Genomic DNA, 16588 nt, shown 5'->3' with positions numbered 1-16588 from the left:
ATCTATGAGTCTCGTTTTTAACTCATTAAACCGTTTATCAATACGATATAGGAGTAGAGAGATATGAGCATTTTTGCGAGAACGCGCAGACTATCACCTACTTGCTTAAACGAGAATCCAAAAATGGGCCAGTTCAAGTCGTCCAAAAATGGGCCAGTTCGGGTCGTCCAAAGAGGCATTTTTAAAGGCATATCCTCTTCATATATTAGACTGATAATAGGGTAAAATAACCAGACATAATCTCTGCAAAAACTCTCCCAAAAATTGCCCACAAACCCCAATTGATTTTCTCTCCCTTTCAAGTTCTAATTGGAGGTAAAGCCTAGAGTTTGAAGAACCAAGATAGGAGATGAGTTATCCAACAAATAAGGTAAGTTTAATGATCTCTTTCATCTATTTTTTTCTGTTGTAGATGCATAGTAAGTCGTTCTATATTTGTAAGAACTCACGGGACGGTGATCGGAAGCCGTGAGTTCGAGTTATTCACTTGTAGCGGACTATTTTGTGGACTGTTTTGTGGTGTTGTTGGGCTGCATGTTTTACTACTGTTTTGTGAAGTTTTGGAGAAGGAAGGGTGTGGATAAATACCACATAAATGCAGGGTGGTGAGCTGGTCGTTCGTCATAACATTTTTGGGTTGTTTGACACTACTACGGTGGTCGTTTTGTGTATGAAGAGATTGGGGTATGTTGGGCTATTTTGTAGTATTTTGTGGTGTATATAAGGTTGGAAAATAATGTATTCATGTTGATATTGTTGTATTCTTGTATTTTTGGTGTTATCTTGAATTTGGAGGAAGTAAGGATTATAGGGGAGATGCTGCCCGTTTTAATACAAAATAAGCTTGTCGTTCATTGTGCGATAGTTGTACCTTTCGTAACTTAATGATAGTATTATTATTGTTGTTGTGGATTAAGGTACGAAGAGGCGAGTTCAACTTGGTGATTGTAAAGATTATGATAAGGTATGTTAAGGCTAAACTTTTCCTTCATTTTGGCGTGATCCCGTAACTACATATGTTTGATAACGAGACATAAAGAGAAGTTCATATTCATGAATTTATTCACATTATTCTAGTCTCATAAGTTACAGTATTATCCCTTCTCGAGACTTTATATTAAATTGAATATTGTCTTCTTTCAGTCAAGAGAGCAGATGGTGTATATATATATATATATATATATATATATATATATATATATATATATATATATATATATATATATATATATACAGTATTACAGTATTTTTACCACCATCGAGCTATAATAGGTGGGCAGGCCCCTATTGGGCAACCTCTTATCAGATGGTAAGTTATATACTGAGCCTACTATGGCCGAGAGCCTATGAGCGAGCCCAGAATGGCCGAGATACAGAGCTTAGTATGGCCAAATGCCTATGAGCGAGCCTACTACAGCAGGGCAGTTACACATACCGAGCCTTATAGGGCCGGACATCTATTTTACATACTATACGGAGAGAGTTGAGTCAGTATCAATAGGTAAGCATATCTTAAGATTATTTTTGACTCCTAGTTACATTCAGTTATTATATCATCATTTCAGTTTCAACTTTCAGTTATTTTGTTGCCTTACATACTTAGTACATTATTTTGTACTGACGTCCCTTTGCTTGGGATGCTGCATTTCATGCCTGCAGGTCCTGATAGACAACTGGGTATACTCATATATATATATATATATATATATATATATATATATATATATATATATATGAGTATTTGGGTATGTTTACCCCTCAGATGAGAGAGACGATTTTTTCAGATGATTTAGAATATGGCCTCATCGACCTAGGTTGAGGGTTACCCCTCTAGAGTTCACAGTTACAGAGTGGTACACTCGGGCCGAATATGGTACTAGGTGCCGGCCACGCCTCTTTAGGTTTGGGGCATGACATAGATATACTTCTATGGTTGTATCATCTCTTTACCCTTCGCATATTTCAGCAACTCGGTGGCTCCCACCGGTGGTGGAAGGCTTGAACCGGCTGGTTCGAAAGATTTTGGACGTCACAATGGCCGAAACTCGTTCGTGTAAAGAACTAGTCGTTAAATATGGATGGAAGGCAAAAAATAATGGTAACTCTAATTTACCTCGCTTTCATTTTTGTATATGAAGAACTCGGTTGAACCCTTCTGACTTTGTTCATGGAATTAGGTCTACCTTCGGGCTCTGTTGCTGTCCTAGAGGAGGACGTTCTGGCTGATCTTGTTAATGCGACGAGGCTGCTTCAGGAAGCACTTACTCGAACATGTATCTTTGGGCCTGTTTCGGGAGCAAATATTTCTTTACGGAGCCCCTAGATGGAGGATAAACAAGCAAAGAGAAGACACTCATCCATGACCGGGGAAAAGAATACAAGGGCAAAGGTTGATGCCCCCGAATCATCTCCGGTGATGATGATGACTGGTACTCCTTCTGGTCCGGTCGTAGATACCGTGATGATTGATGATGATGATGAAGCTATTGATGAGGGAGCTTCTTTACACAGAAGGAGACAATCCTCATCACCTCAACCAGATGCTCGACCTGTTGAGACAGTTACACCGACGGAAGAAGAAATCTCGGCACTTTGGGGAGAGTCTGATTTGGTAGAATATGCCAACTCCCATTTTCGGGCCCCAATTGATGCAACCGGTGTTGCGGGGCTGAGTACCAGGTCTTTGTCGTCTTTGGTTTGTGAGCATCAAACAATCAGCACTGCATTTGATCCAACTGCTTCTCACTCTTCAACTCTATCAGCTTCATCTTCACCTTCACCAACACCAACAATTGCTACATCATTTCCATCTTCGTCTACTCTTCCACCAGCGGTTGCTACATCATCTCTATCGCCCGCACCTGGCCATGAAGAAGGTGTTCCTCTTCCACGGTCCGTAGTTCATGGGAACTTAGGGCAAAATTATGATGCTCCTTCTGAAGATCCACAAAGGATGAGGAATACTACTCTTTCGGTCTCTACCGAGTGCAATATGCTATCACGGTCAGTGGAGCTTGCTAATTACCTGAAGCCTTTGGCTTCAGAAAAAGATTGGGAAAAGATTCAGACACTCTAAGGCGAGTGTTTGTTGAACAATGCTATGCATAACGCCGAGGCGGTACATGCCTTCTGTCCTCTGTTATTTATTCTACTTTGGAACGAATGTATTCTAAGTTTTTCCTCTTATTATTTTATAGGACAACTTTCTTGCCTCCGAGGGCCTTCAAAGTTTGATTCGTGAGAAGGAAGAGCTTACTTTTGAATGGGATCAACTTTTGGCGGAACGGGACCAGACTGTTCTCTGCCTTTTGCAACTGGAAACTAGATCTACCGAGGTCGTTGTTTTGGAGGCTCGTTTGCAGCAAAGTGAGCAAGAAGTGATAACCCTCAGTCAAGAAATTGGGCCACTAAGGGTTAATTTTGATGAGGCCAAAGCCAAATGGGCAGAAGTCCAAAATGTCGTTCTTGCTACAACCGACCGTGAGGCTGCCTCTGCTGAAAGAGTGATTAGCTTGGAGGCAGCCTTGAACAACAAAAGTCAAGAGCTTGCTGTTGGGGAGGCGAAACATGCCAAGCTAGAAGAAGTACAGGAAAACTATCGAGCATAATAGGCTATTTAGTTCAACTGTCCGCTAGCTTGACATCAGCCTTAAATCTGCTAGATCCGCCGGGGAAAACCTTTCCGCCGAGGTTATTCAACTAAAAGAAGAACTCAAGCGTTGATCGGCTTCCCTCATTGTTGAAAAAGTTTATTCCATGTATAGCATGGGGAGGAAAACCTTGGAAGAGGCCAAAGCTGGTATAATTGATGTTGATGCCAAAATTGCTAAGGCCCGAGAGCTTGAGTTGACTGCAAAAAATTGACTCCTAGCGCAGTCTGATGCTCCATGTTCTTCTAATTCCGGTTCTGAGTTTTCGAAAACTGAAGAAGGTTCGGAAGGCGATGAAGTCAAAGACCAAACTGGGGAAAGTGTTGAGCCATCGGCGGAACCACCTACTCTTTCCGGCAATGCGGATACTTCTCTTTCTCCTGGTTTCGGAGGCGCCACAATTTAGCTTTTTCTTTTCCCATTTTGCACTTGTAACGTTTTGGACCGTTCTTGTAAATAAAGATATATTTTCTTCTTTTTGTTCAAGTGTCATTTGAGTCTTACTTTCATTTGAATATCCATGCAAGCCTTTAACTTTTGCATTTGCTCAAGAATTTTGCACATGTTGTTCAATTCGCGCTTTACTATGTGTAGTCTCAGATGCCTTTTCTTCGAAGCATTGTGGTTCCGAGTATTATTCCTTTTATGGATATTTGCACAAGTTTGCTTTTTTGCTTCCTTTCAATACGCGACTTTGGGTGTATTTTTCCCGGATAGAGTTTTGGATTCTGGGCATTGATTCTCCTGAAACCAACCCTTTAACGTGAGGGTTTTTATAAGAGAGAGTCCTCTTATGTTTACGGTGCTCTTAAAAAGGACGTCTCATGTTCATTACGGCACTAACATTTGAAGTACTTGTTTGACTTTCAAATGACAAAGTTAGCTCATTGTTCAGACAAGAAACAAGATAAAAGCAAAAGGATTTCATTTTATTCCTTCTATTTTCAGAAATTACATAAGCATTTTCCTATGCATAAAAGAAATTTCCATTACTACTTGTGGCTATCTTGTACAACTTATTTCTATGGGACTGGCTGCACAGTCCCTAGTCCCGATGATGTGAGTCGCATTTGATTTCTATAACCTCGTAATCAAGTCCCTGGGGCAGTTCTAGCCCTGCAATCAAAGCTTCATACTCTGCTTCATTATTAGTTAAAGGGATTGTGTTGATGACTTGCCTTAAGGTTTCCCCCGAAGGCGTGATTAAAACTATTCCGAGCCCAGACCCTTTTACGTTCAATGCTCCGTCCATAAATAAGGTCCAAACCCCTTGTGCTAATTCCGACACCATTACTGCCTCCTTGGTTGCCAGAGGTAGCATAGACTAAAATTGGCCACGAAGACAGCCAAGACTTGTGACTTGATTACAACCCTCGATTTATATTCTATGTAAAATTCACTCATTTTGACGACCCATTTGGCCTTTCTTCCCGAGAGTTCGGGTTTATGAAGGAAGTTCCGCAAAGGGAAAGTAGTCACCATAGCTATTGGATGGCATTGGAAATAGGGCCTCAGCTTTCGAGTGGCGACTACGAAATCTAAGTCCAATTTTTCCAAATATGGGTAGCAAGTTTATGCTCTCGTTAAAATTTTGCTAACGTAATAAATAGGAAATTGCGTACCTTCGTCCTCCCGGACTAAAACCGCACTTATAATAACTTCTGAAACCGCGAGGTAGACTAGCAATATTTTGCCTTCTTTCGGTATCGAGAGCAATATAGGGCTTGATAAGTATTTTTTTAGGCCCCTCAAAGCATGCTGACCCTCTGGCATCCATTCGAAAATGTTCTTTTTTAGCAATGTAAAGAAGCGATGACATTTCTCCGAAGGTTGGGAAATGAACCCGCTCAAAGCTACTAACCTTCCCGTGAGTCTTTGGACTTGCTTCACGTTTGATAATTGATCCAGGATATCGTCTATGGCCTTTATTTTATCGAGGTTTAATTCAATTCCCCTTTGTGAGACCAGAAACCCCAGGAACTTACCAGAGCTGACCCCGAACGCGCACTTCTCATGGTTAAGTTTCATGTTATGCTTCCTTAGGATATCGAATGTTTCTTGCAAATTCTTAAGGTGGTCACCTGCATTCAAAGATTTAACGAGCATATCGTCTATATAAACTTCTATGGTTCTTCCTGTTTGATTTTCAAACATCTTATTTACGATCCATTGATAAGTGGCTCTGGCATTTTTCAACCCGAAAGGCACTACATTGTAACAATATATACCGAAATTTGTTATAAATGAGGTTTTTTTTTGCTGATCTTCTAGGTTCATCTTAATTTGGTTGTACCCGAAATAAGCATCAAGGAAACTCATCAGTTCGTGCTTGGTCGTGGCATCAATCACTTGATCGATATTGGTAGTGGAAACGAATCTTTCTGGCACGCCTTATTAAGATCTTTATAGTCTACACTCTACACACATATGAAATTTATTGCTCTTCTTATGAACTACTACTATATTGGCTAGTCAGTCTAATATCTTACCTCCCTGACCGAACCAATTTTAAGCAAACGGGTTACCTCTTCTTTGACGAATTTATTCCGGGCCTCGGCAATAGGGCACTTCTTCTATCGTACCAGTGTACGTTGGGATCCAAACTCATCATGTGTACGGCTATTTCCGTCGGGATACCTGTCATATCCTCGTTCGACCATGCAAAGCAATCAACGGTAATTTTAAGGAATTCAATAAAACCAGACCTGAGCTCAGGGTGCAATCGTGTTCCCAAGTAAAATTTTCTTTCTAAGAGTTCTTCAAATAATGAAACTTGTTCTAGTTCCTCTATCGTGGATTTCGTTGTGTCCGCTTCTTTCGGAACTTGGAAATATCTCGGCACCTTATATTGTTCTGACGATTATGACCCTGGAATAACTTCTTCTAACTCGAGAGTAGGCATTGGTTCCTGTAATTGCTATGTCGTGCGCTCCTTCCCTTTGCTACTAGAAATCGAGATTGGATTCATCTCCCTCGCTGTCGGTTGGTCACCTCTTATCTTCTTGATTCCTTCGGGCGTCGGAAACTTCAGTAATTGGTGATACGTCGAAGGTACAACTTTCATCTCGTGTAACCATGACCTTCATAAGATGATGTTGTATCCCATATCACCATCCACTACTTCGAATAGAGTTGTTTTCATTACTCCTTCAGCATTCGTGAGCAGCAAGATCTCTCCCCAGGTCGTCACGCTAGCAAAGTTGACTCCAACGAGGAGTTTTGTCGCCGGAATAATATTTTCGGTGAGTTTAGCTTGTTCCAATACTCTCCATTGTATGATATTAGCCGAACTTTCTGGATCCACTAGAACATGCTTAATTTTAAAATCTAACATATTTAAAAAAGATTACTAGTGCATTGTTGTGTGGTAACAACAATCTGTCTGCGTCTTCCTATGTGAAACTGATATCGTCCTCCCAAAGTCTTTTACTATGAGTTATCGACACTTTAGTCTTCTTTGCCACCGAAAAGGTGACCCCATTAATCTCGTTCCCCCCAAAGATCATGTTGATCATTTGGTATGGGATTTCTTCTCCTGCTTTCGAGGATTCCGTGTTTTCTCTATTGCGACCATAATTGTTCTTAGCTCAATCACTCAAGAATTTTCGGAGATGACCATTATTCAATAGCGTTGCCACCTCCACCCGAAGATGTAGGCGGTCTCATGTACAGTGACCGTTCGTCCCATGGTATTCATACCATAAATTAGGATCCCTCTGGCTGGAATCGGACCTCACAAGTCTCGGGAATCGTGCTCTTTAATGTTCCTCGTGGCTGACACCAGTTCCACTACACTAACGTTGAAGTTATATTCTGATAACCTGGGGTATGGAAGATATTGATACCCGGATGTTTGTTTATCTTGAAGTTATCTATTATTTAGACCATGGTCAGTCCCTCCGTCAACGGTGAACTTGTTTGCTGCTCGAAAATTTCTGCCACGGCCTTCGGTACGCTCGTAGGGCAAAAACCGACCCCTCATAGTCCGCCTATCCGCGTTGTATTCATCATTTTATTTTTCTCTGTTCTTCTCCCATCCTTTGGCCGATGATGTAAAACCGACCTAGTCATCTTCGATCATACTGGTTGTGAACATCTGCCTAGGTTGTTGCTTGAAACTCAAGCAGGCACTCCTTCAGCTTCCGGGAAGCATATGAAATTCTTGGATTCAATCCTTTGGTTAATACTTCAGCTTCCCATTCATACGGGATGATTGGGAGCAACATTCTTTCTTTCTGGAAACGGGTGACAAACTCTCGTAACAATTCTAATTCTCCTTGCGCGATTCTGAATATGTCGGCCTTCCGGGCTTCCACCTTTCTGGCCCTGGCGTAAGCTTTAATGAAAGAATTCGTGAGTATCTCAAAGGAATCTATGGAATGCTCCAATAGTAATGAATACAACGTTAGGGCTCCCCTCGCGAGGGTTTCGCCGAATTTCTTTAGCAACACATATTAAATTTCATGAGGAGCTAGATCATTTCCCTTCACCATCGTTGTGTAAGCGGTAATATGTTCCTGCGGGTCTAAAGTTCCATCATACTTTGGAATTTCAGGCATTTTGAAATGCTTCGGGATCAGTACTGTTGCCGCACTTGACTTGTACGGTAATTGAACATACTTCTTCGAGTTCGGGCCTTTCAATACTGGTGGTGCGCCCGGGATTTGATCTATGCGGGCCTTCACTTCCCTCATGAACCGTAAAAGCCCATCTTTGAATGAATCGTTCTCGTTATTAAGACCTGATCTGCTCCCCCAGCCCCATCAGAGCCAACTTCACCCCTAGGGGTGTTGTTATCGATCCTCTGTGTTATTTGGTATGCGAGAACAATGGGAGTAATCGGATCGCGCATGTTCGCATTATTCGAAACACCTAATAGCGTCTGCTTCAGTTCTATCATAATATGATCCTGCCGTGTGAGATGGCTTAGAATGATTGCTTGTTGCTCTTGTAGGATCCTCACAGCATCCGCTACTTGCTCCTCGTCAGCATCATCAGGAGTTCTTTCCCGAACCTGTCGAGGGTACCGTCTGTCATGCACCGATGTGGCGTCATTCCCCTTATTGCGGGTGTCACTGATGAGTCCTCAAAATGAGGTTGATTCCCTCAAATTTTGGGGTTGTGTGCATCGTTAACAATGTTATCTGCCATTTTTTGCGATTTTTTCTAAGACAAGAATAGTCAAAACACGTTAGTAAAAGAAGCAAGGATCAATTTAATTGCACGACTGTCTAGGCCCTACGGTGGGCGCCAAACTATTTATTGTAAAATGGTACAATTAAATTTATACGTGATTTCTAGACAAGTGGACTAATTTGATCCTCAAATAATATAATAATCGAAGAAATATGTAGTACATAGCCTTGGAATGTAGATAAAATAGCAAAGATTGTGATTTCGTAAACACGTTTTCGAACACAACAATGATAGGATAAAAAAGCAAGAGAGTGAAATTGTATAAAGCTTTGTATAGAATATAATATATGTTCTTGCCAGAAATTTCGTGTCATTTACAATGGTAACTGAAATCACTATTTATAGCTATGCTTAGGGAAAAAAGGTTATAGGATCATGCCCTCCTTTCATGCTAATTATGAGGGTCATTGATTGAGATGTGACGTTGAGTATAAATGCCAAATTATCTGTAACGGACCGTCGCTCTTAATGTTGTAGAATATTACTTAGTAAATGTCACCGGACGCAGAGCTTTTAATACACTTTTATGAACGTTATCCATTCCGGTGACAAGCGTAATAGTTGTTTTCGGTCCTCAACCATCCCATATTGGATTTCATGTGTCCTCCTTTTAGTGAGGCACGTGTCATATCATATTTTATCGTATACAATAAGTTCTGTCAATTTGAACGTCTGAATTTGAGATGGTCAATAAGTTATATTTCTACACATCACATGACGTGATCTAACTGTTAATAAAGTTGAAATAAATTATGAGAGAAAAAAGTATAAACTATAACAAATAAATAATATAAAATATTAGGCAATTTCTTAAAAAAAATTATACTTAACATGCTAATGGTGTCAATGAACTGATGTTACTAGTATAATTAAAATAATTTTAAAAACATATATTGCCTGAAATTTGCTTCTCAATGTTTTACAATCTAGTTATCATTCTTATCACGTTGCTCAAATATATTTTCTTACTTATCATTTGATACTACCTCCGATCCATAATAAGTGATATTTTTGTCTTTTATTTTGATCTAAAATAAGTATTATTTTACATAATCAAGAAGGTATTAACTTTTTTTTCCAAATTTGCCCTTATTTACATACTTATACGTGTCAAGTTAACAATATATAAATTTTAATTAATGATAATTTAGTCAAAACACCTTTGATTTTTCTATAAGTTATTATTTTCTTAAGGTGCGTGCCAAAAACCAAAAACCATTTATTATGGACCAAAGGAGTAACTTTTTACCAAATTTATGAATAACTACCGCTACTCCCTTTGTTTTATTTTATGTTACACCATTTTATTTTTAATCCATTGTAAAAAGAATAATAACTTTTTAAATTTAGAAATAATTTAACTTTAAATTATTATTTTATTCTTAAGAAGCTTTTAAAGCCATACAAATAATTATTGTCAAAAGTCTTCTTTTTTTTCCGTTAAACTCCGTACCAATTCAAATTTTGCTATGTAAAGTAAAACGAAGGGAGTAGTATTTATCACTGAAAATAGTAAGAAACAATTACTTATTTATTTCAAACCCAATTAAAGTAAGTTAGCATATAAATATACAAAATTCATACTTTGAATATTTAAACAAAAATTATATTCATTTGGGCACATACTTTTGGCATAAAATATTTTAACTTATCAAAAAATAAGAAAAAAACATTTGGATGTCGCGGGCACAATTTCAGATTTAGCAGGACGAATTGCACCTTTGCTAAAAGTTTGAGGGTCAATACGACTTCCGAACGAGTAGTAAAACCTAGTAGGCCGAATACCCCCTGGAGTCCGACTTTAAGCCAACTCAACTGAATTGACTGAGTTAATCTCCGGCGATCTCGCAATCGCACTGACATCCGTTGCAGGTATTCCAATTATCATTCTCTCTTATACTCTATCTAGTAGTAATACATATAGGCAACCAACACTTGTGCAAATGCCAAATCCTGAGGTTTAAATTGCTGCATTTGATAGAATTTAAAGCTAATATAGTTCGATTAGCGATGATATGAAGTTACTGACCGTTAAAAATTAGTATGTGTGAGCTGCCAGTATGAAGAAGCTCCTTTTTTCTGATCTATGTAACCATGTTTTTAAAATGATATGTTCAAAATGGCATCACTTGAAAGGATGCGGCTTTTCATGAAAGCATGGTTTATTAAAATGACTGTTCATAAAAATGTGCCTTCGTTGGTTTATAAATAGTGGTAGTAAGGACCAATCCACAATTCATGTTGTTTTCAATTTGTAGAGTTTGCAGTGAATATCTAGAGGAGATATAAAGTGAATCCTCAAAGCCAGGATGAGAGAATTAGGGAATTATTTGGTATTTCTAACAACAAAATTCATAAGTTTTTGATGTATCGTCGGGGAGTCTTTCCATTTACCTGTCATTAAACCTTGCGGCGGGGCAACAGGGCAACATCTTGCTAAAGAAAGCCTTGTGCACCTAAGCATTAACTCTTTTTTTTTTCTTCTATGAACCATCTTCTTCCAAAACTTTTGACCAACAATATTCACTTTAATAGATTTGTTTCTTTCATTGCATACCTTGATATCTTGGTGATGTCTGTAAGGGGTAGCAAGTTTTAGATGGCCTTCTTTATTTGTTAAAAATCGTGTTCTTCATGTCCTCCCTCCCCTAGTGAAAATTACCAATACCGGAAGAACGCATTTTTTGTTTTAGAAGGTAGGTCTATTCTCGTCTAATTCAGGTACAGCATCGACGCTCATGAAATATGAGCTGGAGTTCTGGATGATATCAATTGGTGTGGCAATTATCTTTCAAATTACTTATGAAAAAATATTCAGACTCCTGACTTATTGTCCTAGTGACGACATACTAGAGTGCTTTAGTTGGACACCACACAGGCACTATATGTGCCACTTTTTCCTCAATTGAAAATTTTAGAGTATAATTTTAGAACGGAGATGGGGTGTTATAAAATTAGAATCACATTCATTTAGTAGAACTCGGACCAATGAGAGGAAAAGTAGTTGCCTTGTGCCATATGCTGCCAGTGCCAGCCAACGACAAATGTTTAGATTCCTTTTTATTGGTTGATGTGAAGATAAATTGCGATTCTTTTGTATCGTTTAGTAGTAGTACTTATATACTTACTACTAGCTAGCTCCAGCATTTATGTGGACAGTTTGGAGGGAAAAAAATAAGAGAGCGTTTGAAGGAGTAGAAAATGACTTTGTATACTTTACTACTTGAGGAGTAGCCTCTCATCCCTTATCGCTTTTTGGTGCACCCACGAGATTCCCATTTGTATAGAAGATTGGGTAGCTTTTGTAGAAAAATCATTTCTTTTTGTAAGGTTTTCTACTTTTTGGTATACTTATTGTATAATGGTCTTTTTGCGCCCTCATCAATAAAATTTGATTGCTTAATAAAAAAACGTCATAGAAGTGGTTTAATAGATAAGTGAAGGCATCAACTCTTGCAACTTATGAAGTTGATGGAATGTCTTCTTGCTAGTTGTCAATGTATTGTGGTATATATTTAGGATATGTTTAAGATTATGTGTACTATAAATATAACAGAAGGAGCTGAAAAAGATATGGAGGTCCAGTCCGAGTTAAGGTTTTTGGACAATTTGGAGAGAACGAAAGCAGATATGTTTTGAGAGCAAATCTATATCTATTCATACGTTGAAGTGTAGATGCTTATGTAACTTAGCTTCATGGTGTAAACTAACTGATATGTACTAGGGTAATCTGATAGAATATATTAGCTCTGCAGGAATGACTATGCTATATTCTTTGAAGTTGTATTGCTCAGCACCATCTTAGTGTTGGTGGCTTTTGATTTCAACAAAAAAGTTTAATTTATAAAAAACAGAACAAATATTATGCCCGCTAAGTTTCATAATTTTCATGCCTCCCCATTCAATTCCATATTTTATTTGATAAGGTAAATATTCTTGATGGTGGGGAGGAAAAACTTAAGTATACAAGTTGTATACAAACAAGTGGACAACCTGGACTAAAACTTGGCTTCACATAACACACCCAATCATCTATGTTTACATGAACCACTTTGGTGCTCAAAAAGTTTAGCAAAGTTAGAAAGTTAGTTTTGACTGGTACAACGTGCAATTACATATTGTACGCTGCGCTAGTGTTTTTTGGTCCTAGGTTTTGAATATTCTATAGAATTAGAGATCGAATCAAATCTAGGACACTGATGGTTTTATTGGTTTGAGCAGTTTTTCTTTTATTCCATGAACCCTTTTTCGCTGAGGTTTCCAATGTCAACCTTTGCTACTGATGAGTATATGCAGAAAACTACGTTCTTGGGTATTCATCATTGGTATTAGGAGATGGTAACTATAGTTTGACTTGGTCATTTTTTAAGCAAAAAAGTGAGAAAATTCGTGTTATATTCTGGCGCACTTGTAGTTTGTCACCTTCTATTCGAGGTAGTTCATAAAAAAGAAAAGCTAGGTAAATCAGAATGAAATAGAAAGATGTCATAAATTATTGTCATGGATCATTTGACCCATTACTAGGAAGTGCATCCTAAGTTAACCAAAAGCAAGAGCAAGGTGTAGCATTTTGAGCTTTCCCTATATTAATGTCTCCACTCATCTCGTTAGTGCATGCGAACCACAAAACTTTGCTCACTTCTTGGGGGGAATGAGAGATTTTTTGACCACCTTCGAAATTGAGATAAGTTGAAAGGTCAAATATGGAAATTCAGACTTTACAGAGAAGAATGCTCATATTCTTACACTTTAAACTTTAGAAGACGTGCAAACTTATTCTTCTTGTTTATGCTCTCTCTCTCTCCCTCTTGTTGACTTTATCTGGGTATACTTGGCTATATATCTTTCACAGAAGCTTTCCAGAGGTCATTGCGTTTATTTGCTGTTTCCTGGATGCTTAAGTTAGATAATGTTTCACTTAATAAAGAAAAAGAAGTCCTTATTGGAAGTTGGTATCTTTTGCTTCTTTAGTTCTTTATATGTTTGTTCATATTTCCCTCTTGTGCATCTGTCATACTCTTTTTGTCTCGGGTGCGTGTCTAAAGAATGATTCAGATTTGTCACGTTGAGAATTTCCTTTGTGTTGCTTATCAGAAGAAAGAACATCGTTTATGTTTTCCTATACATTTCTTACTAGAATCCTTCTTTGTTCTCCTTCAAATATTTACGAATCTCGTCTTGTAAACCACTTGTATACCATGGGGATCCTTGGAATATTAATAAAATATTACTTTTATCTGAAAAATGTTTCCACTTCAGTTGTGCTATGTGTTACAGAGTTTCGGACTATGTTTTCTTTCAGTGGGTAAATTTCTTGCTTGAGTTTGCTTTAATCATCTTGTTGGCATGTTGCGGTCTGCATGTTTTCTTAGCTTTGCATGTTCCATGGTTTGATGCAGTTCAATTTTGTGTTTCAAGAAGTTGGTTGAATCAAGAGGACACAAAAGATGCCACTTTACGACTGTATGCTTTTACTAAAACCCCATGTAAAGAAGGAGGCTCTGATGGACCTTGTTGCAAAGGTCGGGAAGCATGTTTATCGAAGAAATGGTGTGCTTGCAGATTTAAAGTCATTTGGAACTGTTCAACTGGGTTATGGCATTAAGAAACTAGATGGAAGATACTATCAGGTGTGTCTTTCTGCCTATCCTCTCGGTAATGTTATATCAGCCCTTTTTTTCCTTATAGGTAAATGATTTATCAGAAAGGCCCATAACATTTAACTGTGGAGCCCCCAGAAAAACAAAAGGTTTTCTGCAAAATTCCCATAGGACAGCCCTGCAGAAAACTATTACTATATCATCACTGCCATATTTACCTTATCCTTTTCCGTGTATCAAATTCCGCCATTTATCGGAAAAGCCCATTTGATAAAAAGATGATAAATTTCTACTTTTAATTTCTATACTCTGCAGTTGACAAACTTGCCAGGCTCTCTTTTTGCACTATCTCCCTCCCCTTGCTCAAAAAAGAAAAAGAAATTTTAAGATGGCTGCAATTTTTTTGATCGTGAAAAGATAAAATTTCAAATGGCTGAATGTGAAGAGTAGAATAATATTTGTGTACATTTAGATGTAAATTAACTCAGTCTCACATAGTACACATGCACATAGGCAACTAACATAGGTTGTATGGAGGGAGAGAAATAGGACAGTGTTTGAGGGGATTTGCACTTTTGAGGAATAGCCCCTTGACTTTGATTGCTTGTTGGTGCACCCTTGAGATTCCTATTTGTATAGATGACTGGGTGTCTTTCGTAGAGATTTATGTTTTGACGTAGATTCTCAAGTTTTTGATTTATTTCTTGTATACGGGAGCTTTTCCCATTTTAAAAATAATTATTTTCTGTATCAAGAATAAAAAACATAGGCAATCTTGCTAAATGAAACCAGTATCAGATTAAGACTGAAAATCAAGGTACGTGGCAAAGAGATTTAAAATCAAGATATCAGATCAAGTCAAAGAACCACTACAAGTAATAGTCTGTTGGAGAATCTGTCATTTGTTTTGTTGGTTAGTAAACATTTAATTGAATCTTGAGCATTTTTAAAGATAAATCCTTGAAAAAGCATTTCATTCATGCTTGTAATTTAGACCTTTAGCCGTTCCAATTTGTTTCTGTCCAGCACTTTCAAGAGTTCTTCCCTTGTAGCAGCTTGAGAGAGAGCTATTTATCCCCAGCCTCATTTCTGCTGCTGCTTTCCATTATTTTGGTGCCTGATAAAACAAACTCCAAAGTAGTTTTAGGGACTGTTGCAATGACCATTCCTCTGCAATCTTTTCCGGTGATGCACACATGACAATGCACCTCTGAGAGCTTAAGGATTGGCCTTTCTATTCTGCATTTCACAAAAGAAGTTAAATTTTCTTTGTCAAACTTCACATTAAGTGCTGCTGTCCTTAGTGTTTGATTATTTTTTACTAAATTTAAGGTTATTGCGTGTTTCTTAGGGTCAACTGATGCAAATGACAGTGATGACACCACCCAGTTTAAACAATGAGCTGCATTACCTGAACAAAGAGGACCGCTTGCTCCGCTGGCTTTTGGTTAAGCATCGAGATGTCAAATTTGGATCGGACTTTTTGAGTGAAGATGATTCCAAGGCTGAACTAAGTAAGTTCAGGAGCAACTTGTATGAAGATGAAGAAGAAGAAGATGACGACGACGACGAAGAAGAAGAAACAGAGAGAAACAAAGTCTAGAAGGCTGATGAATTTCACTATCAGCTCACACCTTTTTTGCCTGTTCGTCAGCAATCATTGTACCATGTCAATGAACATAATTATTTGCGAAGAAGCTACGTGGAGTCTGGCTGAGAATTTTGTAGTGCATGGCTTTTGTTGCCTGGAAACTAGTTATACAGTTTAATTTTCTCAAATAATCCAAATTGTAAACCAATGAGTCTCTGTTCACCGTACGATTTCAAAACTCGCAGCACATGGAAATTTGCATGGATGAAAAAGATGGTAAATTTTGGTAAAAACTTATCGGGTGTTTACACCAAGTTAATAAAAAAATGACACTTGTTATTTAATCTAACGACAATTATTAGTGCTTAATCATAGTTAGCTTTTATTTTTTTTGTACATATTCTAAAATAATAATTAAATATACTTAGTAATCTAGTCAGCTATTCTGTTACGCTCCTATCGTCAAGTAAATCTGGAAAAAAATATTTTACCGTGAGAGAGCAAATATAAAATCTAAACTGGGATGCACAAATTTTCCTTCTTTCTTAGAG

The 16588-nt window shown here is 38.0% G+C and overlaps 1 protein-coding gene across 3 annotated transcripts; it reads left to right on the top strand.

Moving 5' to 3' along the window:
- The first annotated feature begins 10539 nt into the window (after window positions 1–10539).
- On the top strand, window positions 10540–16245 carry LOC104094394 (small ribosomal subunit protein bS6m). 3 transcript variants are annotated; one of them, XM_009600321.4, is made up of 3 exons: window positions 10540–10718; window positions 14246–14476; window positions 15798–16245. In XM_009600321.4, exons 2-3 carry the CDS (start codon window positions 14294–14296, stop codon window positions 16047–16049), a joined length of 435 nt encoding a protein of 144 aa, XP_009598616.1. In that variant the 5' UTR covers window positions 10540–10718; window positions 14246–14293; the 3' UTR covers window positions 16050–16245. The 3 variants fall into 3 exon arrangements, with proteins under 3 accessions (XP_009598616.1, XP_009598617.1, XP_070058174.1); XM_009600322.4 differs by having other exon boundaries at window positions 10584–10718; window positions 14268–14476; XM_070202073.1 differs by having other exon boundaries at window positions 10587–10718; window positions 14265–14476.
- The last annotated feature ends 343 nt before the right edge of the window (window positions 16246–16588 follow it).

Source organism: Nicotiana tomentosiformis, chromosome 5 (genome assembly GCF_000390325.3).
Source record: "Nicotiana tomentosiformis chromosome 5, ASM39032v3, whole genome shotgun sequence".
Classification (NCBI taxonomy): Eukaryota; Viridiplantae; Streptophyta; class Magnoliopsida; order Solanales; family Solanaceae; genus Nicotiana; species Nicotiana tomentosiformis.
Note: the sequence above shows the minus strand (reverse complement) of the source record. Positions and strands in the feature narration are given on the sequence as shown.

What these genes read in the sequence shown, in the direction of transcription:
- LOC104094394 (XM_009600321.4), top strand. Translation starts at nt 14,294, where the DNA reads ATGCCACTTTACGACTGTATGCTTTTACTAAAACCCCATGTAAAGAAG. An exon ending in TAGATGGAAGATACTATCAG is followed by an intron (nt 14,477 to 15,797) that starts GTGTGTCTTTCT and finishes CGTGTTTCTTAG; the next exon opens with GGTCAACTGATGCAAATGAC.